The 20,793-nt window shown below is 42.1% G+C and overlaps 1 protein-coding gene across 5 annotated transcripts in view; it reads left to right on the top strand.

Moving 5' to 3' along the window:
* Positions 1–207: 207 nt before the first annotated feature.
* The window catches only part of ntng2b (netrin g2b), an 88,375-nt gene continuing 67,789 nt past the window's right edge, over positions 208–20,793 (top strand). For 2 of the 5 annotated variants that reach the window (XM_081613299.1, XM_081613298.1), the window contains exons 1-3: positions 209–643; positions 1,769–2,548; positions 14,574–15,217. In XM_081613299.1, the coding sequence (XP_081469425.1) occupies positions 2,321–2,548; positions 14,574–15,217 (872 nt within the window). In that variant the 5' untranslated portion in view covers positions 209–643; positions 1,769–2,320. Of the gene's footprint in view, positions 644–1,768; positions 2,549–14,573; positions 15,218–20,793 lie in introns of all 5 variants that reach the window. The other 3 variants (XM_081613297.1, XR_014090087.1, XM_081613300.1) reach the window with 3 other exon arrangements.

Genomic DNA, 20,793 nt, shown 5'->3' with positions numbered 1-20,793 from the left:
TGATTGAAAGTGATGGTAAAAGGATTTAGCCTCGGCATTAACACAGAGGGAGGGAGGGAGAGAGAGAGGGAGATAGGAAACAAAGAGGAAGAGAGAGAGAGAGAGAGGGAGGAAGAGGAGGAGGGAGGGTGATATTTTCCATAAAGCCCTTTCCACCCCCCTCCCCTCCCTCTCTTTCTGCCCTTGAGCATCCCGGGTAAACCCGAAGCTTGTAAAGTGGGAAGAGGAGGAGGAGGGAAGGAGGAGGAGAGGGGGCAGCTGATCGGGGCGGGCTCAAGCCTTTCTTCAAACTCAATATTTTATACTTTTGATACTCCCTGACGGTGGAAATCATTCCTCTTTTCCCGGCCGATCCCAGATCTAGGACACCGCTGAGCCATCAGTGCGCGGCCATCTACGCTGGGATAAAAGAAAGATTTTTTAAAAAAGAAAGAAAAAAAAAGTATCCGGCGGCGGACTGCAAATAAGAATAAGAATATATATATATATATATATTTTTATTATTTTAGAAAAAGCATCAAACAGCGCGCAGGGCAGATTGATATCGGGAGTACAGTGAGGAGACGGCGGCGGGGAGCGAGTACAGTGGATGATCGGAGCGGATTTATAGTGCTGACTGGCCTCAGAGAGACGCGTGCAAGAAGTAAGTGCTCTATCTGATCAAGCATTTCGCCACACGGTGCGTTTATCTTGCTGGACGTATGTGCACGCAAAACGGAGCACTTACGTTTTTTTTTTTTTTGTCGGGAGTGGACAGACGGCCTCTTTGAGCTTTAATTTGAATCAGTTAGAAAGAAAAGGCAGGCGAGTCAAGAAACAGTTTGTGTGTGGTGTGTGTGTGTGTGTTTGTGTGTGTGAGCGGTGCTGCACTGTCGGGTGCATAACTGTGGAAACTGACACACCCCTGAATAATCGGTGACGAGGGAAAACCGCCTGGGCTACTTGTCAAGTGAACAAAGTCTGCATGGGTCGGGACGTGCTGTTCGCGGACCGGACTTGTGTCGCAAGGCGGGTGAGGGTCGGATTACAATCCCTGAAAATGACACAGATTAGAAGCGCAATCTGTGTCTCATTTATCAATGCTCGCGAAAAAAAGAAGAAGAAAAAATATATATAAATAGAGTTGAAATAAGTTATTAACGAGGCTGTAAAACTTTTGGAGTTTCCGCTTAAAATTGTGAAATAAGAATAGCTAAGAGGGTTCTCTAATGCACCCGATGAGCCTAAAGAAAACTACCCCCCCCCCCCCACCACCACCCCCCTCCCACGGAGCCGCAAAATATATTCTTCCAACTCCGCATTTTGCACAAGCTCCAGTAAAATAATAATAGTGATGACAATAATAATAATAATAATTTTTATAAAAGGATGACCCAAATAGATGTTGACTGGTACTTTTTTTACAGTGTAATCGTGGTTGCAACATCTGTAGCCCACTCTGCAGCACAAGAGGAATTACACGCACCGGGCAGCAGCACGTGTTTTTACGCACAAGATTAAGGAACACAGACAGGCGCTTTTTGGCGGGTTTTACGTGGCCAATAATTTTGAAACGCAATGCACCGCAGGTTAGAGAGGACAACTTCAATTTTACACTCTTAGTGGAAACAAAGAAGTAGTGTGGCAAGTAGTATGTGGTTATGATGAATTTCGTTCATAAAAAGTTTCTAGGCTGCAAAACAAGCAATGTCGGGAATAAATAATGTAATTCTATGTTTTTTTTTGTTTTGTTTTTTTAAATTAACTTTTCCTCTTATTGTACTCACAGCGCTCCAGATCTACAAGAGGAGCCCAGGCGGTCTGAGCCCCTTCAATGGATCTAGCCGGAGACACAGCGGCTGCTGTTTTTTCACCTTCCCCTTCCGGTGCCACTGTTCCGCTGCAGGACCCCGCTCTCTGAAACATGGATTCCCGTGAGCATCTCCCACCCAACTCCCTACAACATTATGGTAAAAGTGCACACCGAGAGTCCTCTCTGTAGCGGTATCCGCCCATCCGTTCCCGTGGAAACCAGCCGTCCCGAGCAACAAACTTCTTCACCTCTGTCTCTCTCTCTCGTTTCTCCCCCGGGGGGACGTCAGTGTTTGTCAGGCGACGCTGAGTGAAAGCTGCACATCCACCTGTCTCCTTTCACCTGAGGGATTGCAATCAAAAGCTAAAAGAGACGAGTTCTTTAAAAAAAAAAAAAGTCGTACGGTTGTCAAGGATGCTCAAGTTCTCCCTGTGATCACCCCTCCATGCGCTTTTCCTCTCCTCTGAGCCGTGTGGCCCCCTCACCCTGTGCCGGACCCTGCTCCTTACGCCACTCCCCAGGCCTGCCATGCTCCTCCGGGCTGCGTTGTTGCTGTCGCTGCTGCTGCTGCACTGTTTGGCCTCCGCCCTCGGCCAGTACAACATGTGCAAGTCCCTGGTGAGCACGGACGAGGGCTCGGTGTGGGAACATTACGCATGCCAGCCCAGTCCCGCGTCCATGAAGGACTACATGCGGATCAAGGTGGATCCTCCCGGAATCACGTGTGGAAATCCACCCGAGAGGTTCTGCACTCTGGTAGGTTGAGTCGTGCACCTGTGATTTTATCAGTTATTTCCTCAGTGTATTAATAAGTAAAGAGTGCCCTCCTACGTGCCAAACTTTGTGGTTAGTGACAGAGTGTGACGTTGTAGAGCTGGGAAACTTTTATTCAAGGTTGTGCCAGACAGGATTGAGACAATGTGAAGCTTGAGGGTGACACAAAGGATGAAAAGCAAGAAGTCAGAGCAAGATTGACACTTAAGCATTTGACCTTGAAAAGACATTGACGTTTTTTGCCACCTAACATGAACTTTATGACCTAGAGTCAAACTCACATTTTAGACTCATAGAAAGAGCTCCAAAGTCTTCCGGATGAAATGCAGACATCAGGACCTTTCACTTCCAAGGACACTACAGGATGAGCTGAGGGGAGGAGAAAAAAAGAAAACTCGTTAAAATGTCTACTAAAGCCTGCAGGCCAGTCCTGGCTAATGAAGGTGTAATAGTTTGAAATAAGGGTAATAAAATCTCAATCATAAGGCTGGAATTAGGTTTCTCTTCCTTTCTGTGCTCAATGAGGAGTTTTCTATCTGAGCTTTGACTCACGTCTTGACTCATTGTGTGTGAGAGACGAGATTTTTTTTTTTTTTTCCTCGACAATCGACCCGCTGTCACTGAACGTCCACTCACTGGCGATGACCGCCGCAGAAGGCGCCAGACTTGTCTCCACGGTCGTGACTCAAAATCTCACAAACAGTGTTAGAACCGGTGTGTAGGTCTGTCTATATCATGTTATATAATAATGCAATTCTGTTAACCATCTACTTCTTTCTTTTTTTTCTAAGTTAGAAGATATTTGCTACTTTGGGAGAATTTGCACCTCCTTCTGGCATAGGGTGATAATTAACATGTGAAGTGGTTTAAACAGAATTAACGTGGTACCTCGGATACCTAAAGGTTAATGACTTGTTTTAGCAGCGGAAGCCGCCGTTGTTTTTGAGTGAAACCTCTCCGCTGAAGAGATTAGATGGACCTGAGTGAGGCAAGAGGTGAAGTGATGCCTGCTGCCATAACGTATTGACGTCTGCCCCCTAATGGCCCGGGCCTGGAAACTTCTATAACTATGTTTCTGAGTGAGCGATGATGAAATATTGATGCAGTCCTTAATGGGCTTCCTTACAAGGGGTTGGCTGGCGACGCTTCAACCCCAAGGATCCTGAGTGTGCTGCACAGCTGATGAGACAGAAAGAAAGAAGGGTGATGGAGGGCGGGACAGGAAGGAGTCTGGCCTTAGTCAGCACTTTCTTGTGGGATGGGATGGGAGCTGTACGGCGGAAAGTTCTGGTTCCCGTAAGGTCATTTGTGGTTGTGGGGATTGAAACGGGTCCCAAACTGCTCTGATTAGGGGGTTTTTAGAGAGTAGCGTTTACGTGAGAAATGAGAGACGTCAGCTTAATATTCCAAAATGCACTGACTACTTTTCTCAGAGAGGCTATTTTTTTCTGAAGCGTATAACCGTCCACTGAGCATGTGAGGCTTCCTTTGCCTCAAGTCTTCTGCAGCGTGACAAGTGTTTGTTCCCTGACTGCTTCCATTAGAGACACCAAATTGGCAATTGGCGATCATTTATTAATATGCACTAGGCGTGGACGATTATCAATAACGACATACTGAATATCCGAAAAGCTTTAAAACTCCTAACTTTTTCTATCACGCTATTGCTACTGATTGTAGACATTTCATTTCAGTGCCACTGACAAGTGTCGGAGTGACCAGTGTCTCCTTCACCTGTGCAGGGCACAGAATAATGCAGCAAGCCCCCTTCCCCCACCTGTTGCTAAGCACTGCTGGTTGAAAGAAGACTACTACACTTTTAATTCGGTCACAGAAAAGAATGAATGAATTCAAATGTGGAATATTTCTGGATGTGGCAAACAGGGATAATCATTTTAAAACTATGGCAGGGTGTTTATTCTCCTTTTGTGCTCTGTAAAAAAATTACATTTACAACAAAGTCTACATTATATTATAATAAATGTAACACTTAGTATGTTCATTTTTTTGTCTTTTTTTTGCAGCCTTTGGAAGCACTGATAACAATGTGTATTAGAATTTCATCAAAACATGCTCCTTTGTGCAGTTCTCTGGCTATATTACTGCACACTGCTGGTCAGCTTTCTGAGTAAGAGTTCTACACTTTTACACTAATTATAGCATTGTTGGTATTATTTTTTGTGTCACTGTGAGAGGTTCTGTATGGTCCATTTAACAGAATATGCTTACAATAACTATCCACTTCCTGTTCCATTTTTTAGCCTTTTTAGCAGCTACACAGAAAAGTCAGCATCATATTTAATTGGTTTACTTTTTCAGTCACTCATTCAGCAAAGCCACAAATCACGAGTAAAATTCTTCTCACTTGGGTGTATATATATATATATATATATATATATATATACACACACATTAAGTCTTCATATCCAACGAGCCGAGTCGTTCATCTATAAAAAGACTTGAGATAAGCTGCGGAAGATGCAAAGTACTTTTTCCCCTCCATCTCTCACCCTACAGAACGAGTGTTACTACACACTCTGGGAGAATTCACTTTTCTTTTTTTAAAGCATAGCGGTTTCCATTGCTTCCATCCCTTTACAGTAAGTTTTGCTTCTTCCTTCTCTATAGGGATCTATTTTTTTCCCCTACTCCATTCATCTAACTCGTTTCTTGGGAATGCGGTATCGTGTCTGCACAGCCAACGCGGCCAGCATCATGTTGGCTTCTTTCAGCGTGACACGCTTCCAGCACTTTGAAAAAGATGCTACTGTCACCAGTGCTGCATGAGGAGCTTCAGTAGTTTTTGTGTGTGTGTGTGTAGTTTCATTGTATAATCTACTATAGTGCTTGTAGGGAGTGATGGAGCAAAGATATGCAAGGCAAGAATGCTGCAGATAGGCAGCTAATGATAAGAAAGAGGTGGGCCAGATCAAAGCTGAAGCATAAAGACGAAACCCTTCTACTGTCCCGCAGAGGCACTCAAAAATGCTGCATTTAGAAGGGTCTGGCTTTTGTTTGTTGCTGTGTTTTCTTTTTTGGAGGGGGGGGGTTGAAACCAAACCTTCAATCAGCCATCTCCCTTGGGTGGAGAACAGAGAGCAGTCGAATGCTAATGGGAATGTGCATGTGTGTCAGAATGTGGCGTTAACAGGGACCGGTCGGGGTTTGAGAAACATGTGGACAAGTTGGCTGAGAGTGTGCGTTAGCATGTCTAAGGAAGACACAAAAACAACTAAAAAAAAAAACCACACACACACATACACATGTACACCTTGCTGTTCCACAACACATTTGCCCATTTTAGAAGCTAGAAATCAGCCAGCTCTAAAAATAGACATGAGAGGAGAGAGGAGCCGCGCAGCAGCGGAAGGGGAGCATGCAGGAAGGGGAGAAAGATGGCAGCTGGTAGTGTGGATCAGTGCATCTCAGACTGGGCCTGTGGCCATAATTCAGGCTCACTGCCTGGTGTAGCCTTGCCAGACCCGGATGGCCTGCCCTGCCCAGCAGTGGCCCATCAAGGCCACACGAGAGGAAGGGCTGGGGAGGGGGCATCTAAATCCAGCAGTGGGCCAAATCTACATGAACTTCCTTGGTGTAAACGATAGCCCAGGTGGCCAGTGTCCTGATAAAACTCGGCTGGGGGTGAATTCGGGTGCAGCAGGAGCTGGTCTCACGCTGCAAGGCGTACAGTAATTGGCGAAGGGAACAGATAGTCGAGGAGAGCAGGCAGCGAGAGCGAACGTACAAACAACCGACATGGGGGAGGGTGTAGTGATGCAATGGTGTGGCTCGCTTTCCCATTAGGACGCGGTTGAAAGTGATCTGAGAGCGTTTAGATGTGTTGGCAGAACGGGAGGATAGTTTTAAGTGAGATTTATCCTTCACTGAGGTGATTCTAAGAGGGATTGGCCGCAGGCGCTTAAACAGCCTGAGGTGGACTTAGTAAACCACCTTATCAACCAACCAGGATCTCTGGACAGATACGTGTTTGAAGAGGAGGAAACGTATGTAGGAGCTATGAAACAATCTGAGCATGATTACAAGTGTGAGGGATTCGGTAACGCAGACGGTCAACGCAAAGCATTATTTTTTTGAGCAGTCTGACATTTTTCTGCTCCAGATGTGGTCATAGCTGTAGATTCTTAGCAAATAAATGCAAGATTTCTTTTAAAAATTATGGCTTGGAAAAAAAAAACAATCTTTGTTGCAACTTTTTGATTTGAAGTGTTAAAATCATTCTTTGTTCCACTTGAGATTTCTTTTATTCCAAAAGTTTTTGCATTATGTGGTTTATATTAAACAAAGGAAAACTAGATGTCTTTAGCTTTATAAAAGTACTTGAATATACATATTTCTCAGAAACGTCCTTATTTTTGTTTTATGTTTGGTTTTAGTTTGAGTCAAAATCAGAAGATTTCCAACATGGCTCCATATCAGGAACTTCAGAACTATGTTTAGACTTTTAAGCTCAATAGGAGAGTATTTAAGATGAATTCTTGAGAAATTTTTTTTTGTCTTTCACTATAAAATATAACTTCAGTTTAATTACTTTAAAACAGTCATGTAATAAGTGTGTTTGAGTAATTTAGAAACTGCTTTTCTAAAGAAAGAAATATTTCCTGGATAACAAGTGACTGTCCTCCTTTTTCCAAACTCCAATTATTTTTAACCAAATTACCTTCTTTTTACATTAATTTTTTTATATTGCATGATATGACATCTTCATTTGGATTTAAAGTCTTTAAATGCTGAAATATTTACCTATTGGTATGTGTTATGTATATATATATATATATATATATATATATATATATATATATATATATATATATATATAAAATTTTATTTTTTATTTTTTGCTTCATAATAAGAAAAGATGAAAGTATCTGAAAGCTATTTTAAAATAAAAATAAAAAACTAGTCTTAAACTTCTAGAGATATCACAGGTACACAAAGGGTGGCAACACGAGAGTCCTCAACCTGCCCTGAAAAGATATGATTACAGGACTCAAAATTATTATTAAAGTGTATAGATTATTAACGTCAGTCGGAGGGGGAAAAAAAATGTCAGAGGTTCAAAGTAGCAAAGAAATGAGGTGCAACTCTCTAGGTGAAGCAATGACAAACTTGAGGCTGTATGAGGTACTTTAATTAAACCTGGTGTCAATTCAGTGACATCCTGTATAGCTGCTGTGCTTTACCAAGAGGAATAGTGTCTTCTAATAAAAACCTGTTATACTTTAAGTTTGTTGCACTTCCAACATCGAACAATAAAGAAATAACTTAATATTCTGTTACACAATCCATATCTCAGTTGATTTGAAGCCCTAAACCCCCCTTTTCTTGCTCTTGCTTTGTGGTTGGCCTTAGATTGAAAAACATCAATAAAATATAGCAGCTTTTCCCCGAATTCAGCTCTTAAGTGCTTACTGAGAAAACAGCAACTGTGCTGAAAACGTGGTTCTCCCAGTGAAGTGCATCTGCTGTAGTCTAAGTTAAGATTTTTTTTTAAATAACATGTCCAGGTCCAACTGTGGGGACTTTAGCAAGATGAGCTCAGCTGCTGCTGCTTTGGAGCAGCATGATGTCTCTACTCTGTCCTTCTCTCCTCTTCCTCCCCCTCCTCCTCCAGTCACACATGCCTACAGTAAACATTTCTTCTTTTTTTTTTTCCTTTTTCCTTGCACACACACGCACGCACACACACATGCAGACATAAACAACACCTGCCCACGCAGACGCACACCTAAGATACATTTACACGCGCCGAGAGCTGTTTGGTGCCGGGGAAGGCATTTCACAAGAAACCAATAAACAGCGTTTCAGGTAATTAAAGCAAAAAACATAAAAAAAATAAATAAATAAAATCCTAGGACATTATATGGTGTTTTATTCATAAATATACCAGCAGCAGCATGCGAGAGTTTGGATAAATTGAGTTAAAATGGTGTCTTTTAAAAATAGTTAAATAAGTAAAAGGTGACTGTGCTGTTAAACTGGATTTAGAGATAAAGCATTTATTTCATTTTTATGCTAAAGCACTTATTTTATAGATGAAACTGGAAGCATACCTTTGAGCACTCTGCCTGGTTAAGTCTTACCATCAAAGGATTTAGCACCTACTTACAGCACTATGATTACTTTTCCCCCTTGGCCTTTTAGTTTTTATTTGAGCGATTTTTACCAGAACTGTTGCCAGTTCCTCGAAAATCTGGAAGCTTTGTCCAGCTCAGAAATCTCAGCTCTTTCATGGAAGTCTGTGAGGTCTTCATTTGTGAAAAGGCATAAAACGAATTAAACTTTGATAGGGATAGTAAATGCTTATAGCTGCAAATGAAAACGGAGAACACTTTGTTACATTTTTTTAAAAACCTACTAAATTATGTCTTTGAGTATTTATTGCTTTGGCTCTGACTACACTGTGATGAACCGCTGAAGTTGCGTCTTATTAATCTGTTCCTCCTTCACACTTGTGCAGAACTTTTCACCTCAGCCATCTGTGGCTCCTTTTTTTTCTTATTTTCTCTTCCTGAATTCAAATAAAATTTTATTTTTTAAGAGGATTGTTGCTCTCTAAGCAATCGTAGGGCAAAATATAAAATAAAGTAAAATAAATGTAAAAAAAAAAATACCCAAAAAAACAGAAATCCAACACAGACATGCAACTCAGAGTTTGCAGCTGCTTAGAGGAAATTTTATTTATTTTATTTATGACTGCCTGAACAAGTTATGAGTTACTGTGAAGCTCTGAAGCAGAGGCGATCCCGCTCTTCTTGAACTAAATGTACACCAATTTGAAAAAAGGTGTTGGAGAATCTCTAAGACCAAAAACCAAAATTGCCCACTTCTGCTTACCAGCCACTTTCCTAAACTTCACATTTGTTTCATTTCAGTCCTTAAAAGATAAAGAATATGTGCAGTCCCACACTTATGTTACTTAAAGGGACTGTTTGTTTTTTATTAGGGATACCCAAATGTTTGTATTCCCCTCTATGCACGTGCAGATTTGTCAGGCAATACTCAGACGGAGAGGAACCGCCATCACTCTCCTTGAAAGAGAACTTCCAGCGTGACGGAAAGATGTCATAAGTGAAAAGCAATATCCCTTTCTCATCCCTTCTGTGGCCTTTTTAATGGGAAGGTCGTTCTGTTTGATGTTTCCTCAAAACATAATAAATTGTGTTGTGTGTGTGCCTGCCTTTATTCCCCTCGCCACCAATATAAGATAGAAACTTCTGAGAGTGGAAGGAGAAGAGAGAGCAGGAGAGCACAGCGGCACGTTTCGAGTGGAGAGAAATGAACAGGAAGGGAGATGAGAAGCAGGTAAAGAACATATAAATACATGTTGTCAGAGTGTTTTGCCTGGGGGGGCGGGGAATCTGTTTTGAATTTTTTAAAAGTAATTAAGAGCAATAAGTCATAGTGACAACGTTCCTCTTGTAAGGTGATATTTAGGAAGTAGGAAAGCATTGTGTTTTTTCACACTCACAGAAAACGAATATTGTGGACATTATACCAACGATGTTACACCGGCCTTATTCTACAAAACTGGTGATGGTATTTGACTTTTACACTAACATGAATATCGCAGGAGTCCAGCTCAACCTGGGTTAAAATCTGGGCTGGAAAGATGTGTCTTTCAAAACGATTTAAAAGTTGGGTGAGTCAGGGCAACTTTGATGTCCTTGAAGAACATAGAGGTAGAGCTACAATGGAATGGTTTGAATAAAAGGACATTCAAGTGTGCGTGGACGAAAATTAAAAAATGCAATTGTTGTGAAAGGTGGCTGCAAGAAAAAAAAAACTAAGAAAGGTGATTCTAGGGAGCACTTATTCAAAAAGTCAGTTTAGTTACTTTCCAAACTATTTGCTTTTAACTTCACAGCTGTACTCACATTGACATTTTCTGTTTGCAATGTGACAAGAGTGAAAAAGTTGGGAGAGGGTTCGAATACTATTCCTTATTGTCTTGGTTCTCATTGTCCTCCCTCAAGTCAAAACAAGGAATCCACTCGTCACTGGGGCATAATGGCAGCTGTTGTGGTGGAGGCAAGAGCCCAGTGAGGATAATTGCTGGAGGAGCTTAGCAACATGGGCCACCTGCTGCAGCATTAGGCCTGGATCACACAGAGACAGAGCGTGTTTGCGGGAGTTTGTGACTCTACTGGCGCAGATATGCCAAGGAGCGGGGACAAAGCAGCGGCAGAGGGGGATAAGGAGGACAAGGTGCACAAAAGGGCTTAGACATAACCTCGCGTAAAGCTCTTGTGGGGGATGAAAATCTTCCCGCCTCTATTATTGTACAGCGCATATCACCTCTACTGTAGCTAATCCCGAAGGGCTCTGTAAGGTCAGAGCAAACTGACGAGCCGCAACATGCAGCTGGTTGACACACGGGCTCCAACAAAGTGTAAGAAAAATTGCCCGAGCTCTTATTTCTATCGCTGCTCGCGCTGCTGCTTCGCTTGCGCACAAAGCCGCCACACAAAAGCCCCGTGCGGCGGATCCCTCTGAGAGCGCGAGCGCTAACCTGGAAGGAGTTCACTCTGTATCTGGGACAGGATGGCAGGGCGGTCATTTTCAATAGGATTTGTGGGGTCAAGGGTCATCTCCAGAACAACAGCGTTCTAAATATTCGCTTCCAAGCGTGTAAACATTTGTCTGGAGCGGGGTCGCGAGGCGCGCTAACAGGCGCAGCTGGACCTCCGACGGGGCAGCTAGTCGCGCTCCCAACATCCGCAGCAGCCCTCCTCGTCTGCCTCTAATTACCTTGTCTGTTTGCGGTTGTTTACGTGCGCGGTAGATTATCATCCTAAGTGTGTTTGTGCTGACAGTGATGTCTATCGGAGTCGCTGCAATGGGGCTAATTGGGTTATCGGGTAGTAAACAATGCTGCGATGTGGCTCCGGTGTGAAGCGAGATGTATCATCTGCAGTTTGCGGCGTGCAGATAGTGTCGCTTCACAGCTGTGTCTTCACATGCATTATGAGCCCAGCTTTCCTCAGCACCACCTCAGCGTTTGCTTTTGTTTAGAGTTTTCCCGCTCTGCGTTGTCACCACAAATCAGATGATTTATAACGTTAGCCTCACAGGAATCCAACTTTTTTTTCTCTCTCTCTTTTGCGGTATTACTCCGCAAGAGTGGCTTTGAGTGACTGCTCACTTTCCCGCCCTAGCAGCAGCAACAGACGCTGCCCCTCATCGGCTCCGGATGTGAAAAAGTGAACGTCTGCAAAGAAGCGGTGACACATGATCTACGCTCGCACGGTACATCAATATAACGCGGTATTGCTTTCACGTTAGAGCTTACATCATAAAGAAGAAACTGCTGTTTCATGTGATACTCCACCTAGATATTTTTGAAAATTGACCGCTCAGCCTCCGCGGAGCTGAAAGGGGGCAATAAAGTTGAAATTCACAATAGTTGCAAAAAGAAGAACACAAATAAATAAAACACACCCCAAAAGTTTCCACTTTTCCGGCCACTCCCACAACATTCCTCCATCTGTATGCTGAGCCTGTGGCAGTTCTCACATTTCCATGCAAAACCTGCACTGCGAACAGATATCCGGAAGGCTCATTAGCGTGCGCTTTGGTTTGAGCAGGTTAAAGCGCCCTGCTGATTTCTGCCGCCATTTACTGTCGATGATGTGAAAGGAAACGTTGCATCCAACCTTTTAAAGGCTGCAGGGGGTTTGAGGTTGATGGTCAAAAAACAAATTATGGGTGAAAATGTAGGCAATCAATTGCAGCTTCATCAAACTAAAATTAACTTTGTCTCGACTTCTATATTAGTAGTGCATCAGTTTGTGATCCAATATGTATCTAGTTGTAACTCATATATGATAAAAATAAATAAAAAAATAAGCTAACTTAATGACAGCATGGACTTGTGGTGGTTGGTGCTTTCTACACTGAGGTTGCTTATTTTCACACAGTCCAAAAATATTTGACTGGCTTTTTCCACTTTTCTATGTGTTAAATGTGCAACATAACTACTGATACTGGAAGACAATACATTTCCACGTGTTTCATAAAATTGCACTTCCCTCAAAAATCAGGCAACATATTGGGAAAAAAACATAAGAAGCCACTCTTTTCCTTGGCAGCTGCCATGAACAGCCTTCTGAACTTCCTCCTCAAGCGTAAGAAATCACTCCATAATTAGGGAGTCATAATAAATATACCATTCTTTTAACTCTAAATCAAGAACAAAATAGTTCATAGTTAACTGCCCGGCTGTCTACCTGCCATTGTGTCTTCACTTGCCTCAAAGCTGATATTTCTTTGAATATTTGCAGAATAATTTGGTCACTTTCTCCAGCTTGTCACTTTTTTTTTGCATGTTTTTGTTTTGATATGCCGTGACTAAATCTGTGTATTTAATTGTTTATTTAAATATTTATTTGAACATCTTTTTCCCCAGCCTAGTTATCCTTACTTTATAAAAACTGCTTTTCAAGGTGGGCTGTGGCGTTTTTATACATTGGAATTAAACGCAATCATAGTTTTTAGACAACAAAAAGTGGAGAAAGTGGAGAAAAAGGAAATTTTCTTTGCAAACTACTGTTATTGATCATAATGTAATAAAATTAAGAATGGCCATTTATATCTCCTTTGATGAAAAAAGAGGACAAATGACTGCAACACCTGGATCAATGTAAAAGAAAAGAAAATATTCTGGACCTAAACAAAACATGTGGAAAGATAGAAACACCTAAACTTATTCATTTAAATTTAGATGTAAGGCATAAATGTGTACAGTTACCTGTAGTTACAAGAAGCTCTAAGTTAAGAGAACTTAAAGTACAGAAATATTAACATCAATACTCATTCATTTCATACGAATGACTCAGTTCCTATACGAACTGACTCATTCGACAGACAGCACGACTTTAATAAATAGGGGAGAAAATAATAACCCTTATCAAAGTAATTAGTGCTTCCTGGGGGCATACAACGAGCCGTCTGTATGTAATACAAACCAAACAGAACCCGAGCTGAATTTAGCAAATTAAGCATCAAGAGAGATGAGCGCAGATCTCTGGGAATTCTTTGTGCAAATATTTTGACTCCTGTTTTGAAGGGGTTGTCAGAAAACTGGCAGATAACAGTCAGCTATGTGAACGCTGGAGCTAATCTGAGCCTTTGTGAGTCTTTCAGTCACAACCCCCTGTTACGCGAGTGTGCAACGTGTCACACTTCAATAATAAGACAGAGTTGTTTTCGAAAATAGTTCATTCGGTGATTATATTTGTGACCGCAGTGGTTAGATTACCATTTCGTAATAGCGTCCATAGCATTGCAACAGACTCCATGCATTTTTTGGGCTATGCAATTATGAGTAAGTGGGTGACGAAATTGTTTTCCAGGTCGCACAAGAAGATCTCCAATCAGAGTAAAATACATTTCTTGCAGCGGGTGGAAAGAGGCTTGTGGGGCTCTGTGAATAATCCTGTTGACTTTTGCTTGTGTGGCAGGGCAGCAGTTTCAAAGTCTTGGCATCGGTGGAAGTGGAGGATCAATCCTCTAGAGTTAAAGTGCAGCAGCACTCTGCTGCCCATGCAAAGACGGTGATGATGCACGATCCCCCTGACCTTCACACTTCGTGTTGTGTTGTTTTGCAAGTTTACTTTTCAGACCTCCCAAGTGTCTTGGCAGGGTCTGCTTTACTAAGATTTTTGTTTTTGTTTTGGTGGAAAAAATGGGTTAGTTTATATTCTATTTTTGGACATTGTTGGAGCAAGTTCATATATCTAGCCACATGGTAACATGGCCCTGGAGGAGAGAGTTGTGCCTAAAACATACCAAAGCATTTTGTAATTTATTTTAGGTTTTTTTTTTTTTCAATAGCTTTGTCATATAGGTGACCAGCTGAGTGCACAATGAGTCATTGCTTCCTGAAAAGATCCTAAACTGCACTTCTTGTCAATAGCTTAATCAAATTAGTATCAGAAGGTTTTGGCTAGTTACTGACCTTTCTGCTTTGTCTGCATCTCTTTTGTAGGAGAACCCATATTTGTGCAGCGACGAGTGTGATGCCTCCAACCCAGACTTGGCTCACCCTCCTCAGCTGATGCAGGACCGTGAACGCAATGGCCTCATCACCTACTGGCAGACGGTGACCTGGGGTCGACATCCAGAGCCCCTACTCGCCAACATCACCATGTCTTGGAACAAGAGTCTGGAGCTCACAGACGACATCCAGATCACGTTTGAATATGGCCGTCCCACAATCATGGTTCTGGATAAGTCCATGGACCACGGGCGCTCCTGGCAGCCCTACCAGTTCTACGCCGATGACTGCCAAGACGCCTTCAACATGCAGCCCAAACGAGTGCGTGACCTCTCACCCACAAACCTGACACGGGTCATTTGCACTGAGCAGTACTCGCGCTGGGTCGGCTCCAAGAACGATAAGAACGTGAAGTTCGAGGTGAGGGAGCGCTTTGCTCTGTTTGCAGGCCCCCGTCTGCAGAACATGGACAACCTGTACACCCGCATGGAAAGTATGAAGGGACTGAGGGACTTCTTTACCTTCACCAACCTGAGGATGAGGCTGCTACGGCCTGCACTCGGAGGCACCTACGTCCAGAGAGACAATCTGCTCAAGTACTTCTACGCAATCTCCAACATTGAGGTTCCTGCCAGGTGAGGAGTAAATGTTTTCTTGCTTGTTGCACCTTTACCATCACAGACTTACACGTTTCATCAAGCACAGATGTATTATGTATCAAAAGCTGGCAATTTTTTTTTAGATATTTAAAAAGAAATACAATGAAGCAAGGAAGAAGGTGGGGATGTTGCCGGTCATTTTGCCGTTTCGTACTTTTGCAGTTTGGTCATAATAAGGCATAAAACAAATGACTGTGTAAAACGATTTCTTTTGTGTAAAAAAGTGTTTCTATTTGCTGCAACTAGATTAATTGATGATCTGTGTGAAGATCAATGACAGCAGCCTTGTTGTCAATAAAATGTCCTTAACCCCTCCATGGTGTTAAGACGGGGCAATTTAGAGCCTACGGGTTTTTTTATTTAGTGCACGGTACGGGAATTTCGCACTGACCCCGTATGCGCTTTTGCAAGATTTTTTTTGGGTGGTTTCGGAAAGTGCTGGTATGACAGGACACTCCTCTCTCTCCACTTCCCTGGTGTCCGATCATGACATTGCCACACTCCTCCTGAGCGGCCTGCTGGGGCCGCAGGAGGGTCGATCTTAAAATTACCTTTGAGATGGACAGCTTGCATGGATGCATTTTTGGTTTACTCCTAAAACTCTTCAGATATATGACAATTGATCAAACAAATGTGTTTTGTTATTACTTTGTAAGGGTGAATGGGAATTTTTTTTATGACCTGTTTTTATTTTATGTTGTAGAAAATATCTAAATCTTGTATGGTTGAGGCTTGTTCAGCCCTCTGTCTCTGTCCGTCACACACAAAGACACACGCCTACACACACACACACACGCACACCCCCTCACACGCACACACACACGCACACACCCCATATTAATACTTGATTAAGTGAAGAAAGAAAGCTTGTAAGGTTACAGTGTTGCCGACTTAGCAGTTTCTTGCTGCTAGATTTAGGGTCTTTTCAGACTCTTTTAGCACACTCTTTAAACAGTTAAATAAGAGATTTGTTGTTTGAGGTACTTGGATGTTTTTGCAGACTAACAACAGCATCTTGTAAAATGCTCAGTTGTAAAAGCATAAAAAGGCTTTGTTTCTTTACCTAAGATACAACAATAGCACTGTAAAAACATTTACCCAGACAAGCAGAAACTCTTAAGTGAAAGAGACATTTGATGAAAATCCTAGGGATTTTTTTGAGTCTTAAAAAATGGATCAGTGTCTTTTAGAAACAGGTCCTAGTCTGATATTTAGTCAAAATCATAGCAGTGTTTTTTTCTGACAGTGATGGGTACTTTGTCCCGACCATAGTTTCCACAGTACATCCTCAAAATGCTGCGACATTACTTGGTTAAGAAAGTAGGTATCAATGTGTTGCATAAATTAGCAAAACATCATTGGTAAAAACTTTTTCATTCATATACCTAACAAATATTCCTACTGTCTACAACAAACTGATGCATTTGTACCATTAAGTTTTAGTCTATTGAAATACTTGGCTGACATTTTCTGCTTTCTGTTTTTATATGACTTGTTGATCATTCGACCCATAATGCGCATCAGGAAAAAAAGATCTGACATAATGTTTTTTGTCCACCCCATAAACTAATCCTTAGCTTTGAACATTGTGACACGTATTAGTCAAAGTTTCAGCTCTTCAGGATGGCTGGCTTTATCAAGAGACTCCAATAACAATCATTTAAAAATACTCTGAGCAGATGGTGGACTAGGAAGGATTACAACCTGGTGTTTCCAGTAAAGTACGTTTGTTACATGATGGAAACATTCGGAAAAATAAATGAAAAACTACCAAAAACAACCCTTTTTTTTCTTTACAATTTGGTTTTACTAACTTCTGAACACGTTTAATTGCACCAAAGAGCAAAAAACTGCTATTGTCTTGCAGGATGATTACTCTTGGTGTATTCTAGTCATTTACTCTCACATCTGGTCAAATCAGACCAGTTACCACAAGCAGTGGTTACTATGTGGTAACCACTGCTTCCTTGCTGTACAGTGGATATGTCATTTGCACTGTTTCGTCCCAGCTAGGCGACTACCGGTTTGAATCTTGATTGACGTCTTTGTGTGCAAAGTTTGAATGTTCTCCAATGTTTTTCACACCCTTTCAGGAATCCCTGAGCATGAATTTTTGGTAAACTGGAGATCCTTTAAATGGCTGTTTAAAGCCATTTAAAGGATCGTACTTTTGCGATAGTTAGTCTGTGTATGTTTGATAAATTAATGTATTTTACTCTTGAATGTGACCTTCTGGTGATTCTGGTCAGGATTAGCTGGTCACAGAAAATATATGGATGAATGGATGGTGTCTGAAAAGCTATGCCTTGACAAACTTACAGAAATAATCTATGCACTGCTAAAATTCCTGAAAAGCAAAGTACAAGTTAAAACACACAAAAGCAATTACATCTTTCATCTCATTACACTTTAATCTTTTACAATGTACTGCTGACTGTTTAATAAGCTCTTCATGGAATCAGTATCTAAAGCTCTTACATAAATTCAGCAGAGTTTGCTGATGTAGTGCATAATAAGATATACGAATGGGAAACGCTAAGAGTCTAGCTTCTCAGTTTTGCACTTTAGTGAAAAAAAAAATTCAATAAGAACATGGATAGCTTTCAAACTCTGCAAGCTGCACTGCTAGAATGTGCTAACATCTATCTTTTTTTCTTGCAATCATACATGACAGGAAACAAAAATCACCCGGTGGTGAACATACCCTCCGGTTTTGACATGCACACACAGCGGCCGTGATCAGAGGGCTCTCAGAATGACCCCGCTCTCAGCAGGAATCCGGGTGTGCCTGTCGCCGAACAATGATTAATGACAGAAATAAAAGGCCTCGGGGGTCGAACGTAATCCCTGATCCACATTCTGCCAGGGGATCCGGAAACCCTTACATGGCAACTTTGTGACAGTGAACGATGTTATGGCGATCATGCACCTGCTTAGCATCAACAAGCCATCTCTTCCTCCTTTCAGAGTTTTTATTCCAATCAATATGGCGGGGCTGACATTTGAATGGTATTTAACGTCCTCGTTGGGACGGGTGTGCAGTGGGACGAATTTGTGTATGCAAGTGCGCCTGTGTGTGTGCGCGGCGTTCGGGTTGCCGAGCAAGAAGGTGGAAAGGGGAAAACGAGCGTCTGAGTGGGGCGTTGACCGATGTGGGTGTCTGTAAACGCGAGTCTGCATGTGAGGAAAAGGTGTGGGGAGTGTTTGATGAAGTCCTGAGTGGATGCTGACACAGCACACATATAGACACACTCACCCACACACACACACACACACCAGCTTTCTGGCAGAGGGCCTGTAGGTATTGATCACAGACACTTTTCAGGCTCAGAACAGAATCAGAGAGAGAGACAGAGAGGTTATCAGCCTAATATTCAGGGGGGCAAACCTGAAGCAAAACCCAAAATATCTTGTAATCAGCCACCAAAGCAATTTTGTTTTTGATTCTTGGTTGCATCTGCTAACATTTCACAATATTCAACCAGATGAAATGACCCAGTTCTGAAATTTATTGATTGCACCGTTGTTTTTTCTTGGTGATAGCAAACTGATTCATTTCAGTTTGGTCTTCCTGGTTACTAGCCACTCAGAAAATTAAAAATTTGATTTTTCTTTTCAGATCAGTGGCGCTTACTGAAGGAAGAAGACCCACTGTAAACTACTTACAGTGTAAGATATGTCATAAATTAACGCAGAAACCACAGATAATGTTTAAAATGTATGAAAAAAGAAAAGACTAGATTTTCTACTACCTGTCCAGACATCGCTCCAGTTCATTCTGAATGCAAGCAAGAGATTATCATCAAATACAAGTAAGGCTGAACGCTGCATAATATGGAAAAGTTGCTTAGCTGGTCTCTATCCTATTTAGATCAGAACCTTTTCTATGCACCATTTTGAATTTGTGAAAAGTTCAAACTTAAGATAATCACTTTGTCATTGCTTAAAAATAAGACACCACATCTACTTTTAGCATAAATTATTAAAAGATGACAGGAAGGCCAGAGAAAATGTGATGAATGCCCTTCTCATGTGTTCTTATATTACAGCTCTTAAATGAGAATCTCTGTTACCTCAGCAGGTTAAAAACTTCACCAAACTGGAGTTTGTTGCATCTCTACTGAGCTTTTATTTACTTTTTTTTTTTTCAAGAAAATTCTTGAAATTTTTCTTCAAAACCAGAAAACTGTGCTGGTGAAGGCTGGTGATGGTGTCAGCATGCACTAGATCTGATGACAAAGGACCCAAATTTAGCCCTGCGGAGAATGACTGAGGCCGGTCCGTCTTCCGCCCCGGCCACCCGCACCTCCCGTAACATTATCGCCGATCAATAAGTTATTCTGGGCAGCCGGGAGGGGTATTAGGTGATGGCGGTGGAGGGGGTCCTCAACAGTACAGTACAATCAGGAGTGTCTGATGCTTACGGCTGGGAAATTGATTCTGGGGAGCGAGACGATTAGTCAATGCTCTCTGGACAAAAGGCTAAGCTATTTCATCTCGTCTCATCTGGCCTCTGTAACATATTGGGATTTCCAATGCTTAAAATTTGAATAATGAATATTCCACTACGCCGGCGCTCCATCGGGGACAGCACACTGAAATGGATTTTATATGATCAGGACCGAGTGGCAGTGTGCCGCAGGTCGCCACGGTAATGAGATATGCCGGCGTTATCGATGGATAGAGGGTTGTAGTCACTTCCTGGTCGTATTGTCTGTCCTTGGGCTTCTGGCTGAGGCGCTTGGACTCAACCCGGTTAAAAGTAATTATTATTAGTTGACTGCTCTTAATGGTCTGAATTGAGGCTGCACAGAGACAGCAAAACAAGCTTTCTTCCAATCAATCAGTGCAAATGTTCCCTCTACAGGACAAGTCCCTTGCACACGTGCTGTCAGAGTGTCTGGCCAAGGCCTGGCAATACAGCAGGGATAAATACTGCTGTATTATCTCTCTCTCTCTCTCTCTCTCTATATATATATATATATATATATATATATATATATATATATATATATATATAGATCCCGATAAACCATTAGGTGCAAACGCAGGCAAGATTAGGTTGATGAGTGGGAGATTTGTTGACAAGATGAAAACGTCGACCAGACTGGCTCCGAGAGGGCAGCCAAAGGTGGAGCAAGCGTTTGGAAGTGGACAAAGACAGAAAGAAAGGTCAAACTCAGACCGATTCAGATTGGACCGAGTCAACAGAAAATGACTCAGCAGCATCGCTCAGTTCTCTCAAGGTTAAACGGGATGTGCTGAAGCACCGGCTCCAGTATGAGCTCCGAGCGAAGGTGTTTCAGTTTTTAAAAGCCCAGGGATTTATGTTCATTTCGCAGGCTGGATTCAAACTGCAGATGAGGGTATTTCCATATCACCGCTGGACCATATGAAAGCTATCTCCGACCATCAAAAGATAGAGTAGCAAAGTCTCAGTTCTATCATCATTTACATCAGTGAAATGATATTCACTGGGAAAGGGCTCACTCATAAGTATGGCTCTCAAATTCTCCCTTATCCATTTGACCTCCATCTCTCCACGCCTGCAC

The sequence above is a fragment of the Poecilia reticulata genome, chromosome 12 (genome assembly GCF_904066995.2).
Source record: "Poecilia reticulata chromosome 12, P_reticulata-male-v2, whole genome shotgun sequence".
Classification (NCBI taxonomy): Eukaryota; Metazoa; Chordata; class Actinopteri; order Cyprinodontiformes; family Poeciliidae; genus Poecilia; species Poecilia reticulata.
Note: the sequence above shows the minus strand (reverse complement) of the source record. Positions and strands in the feature narration are given on the sequence as shown.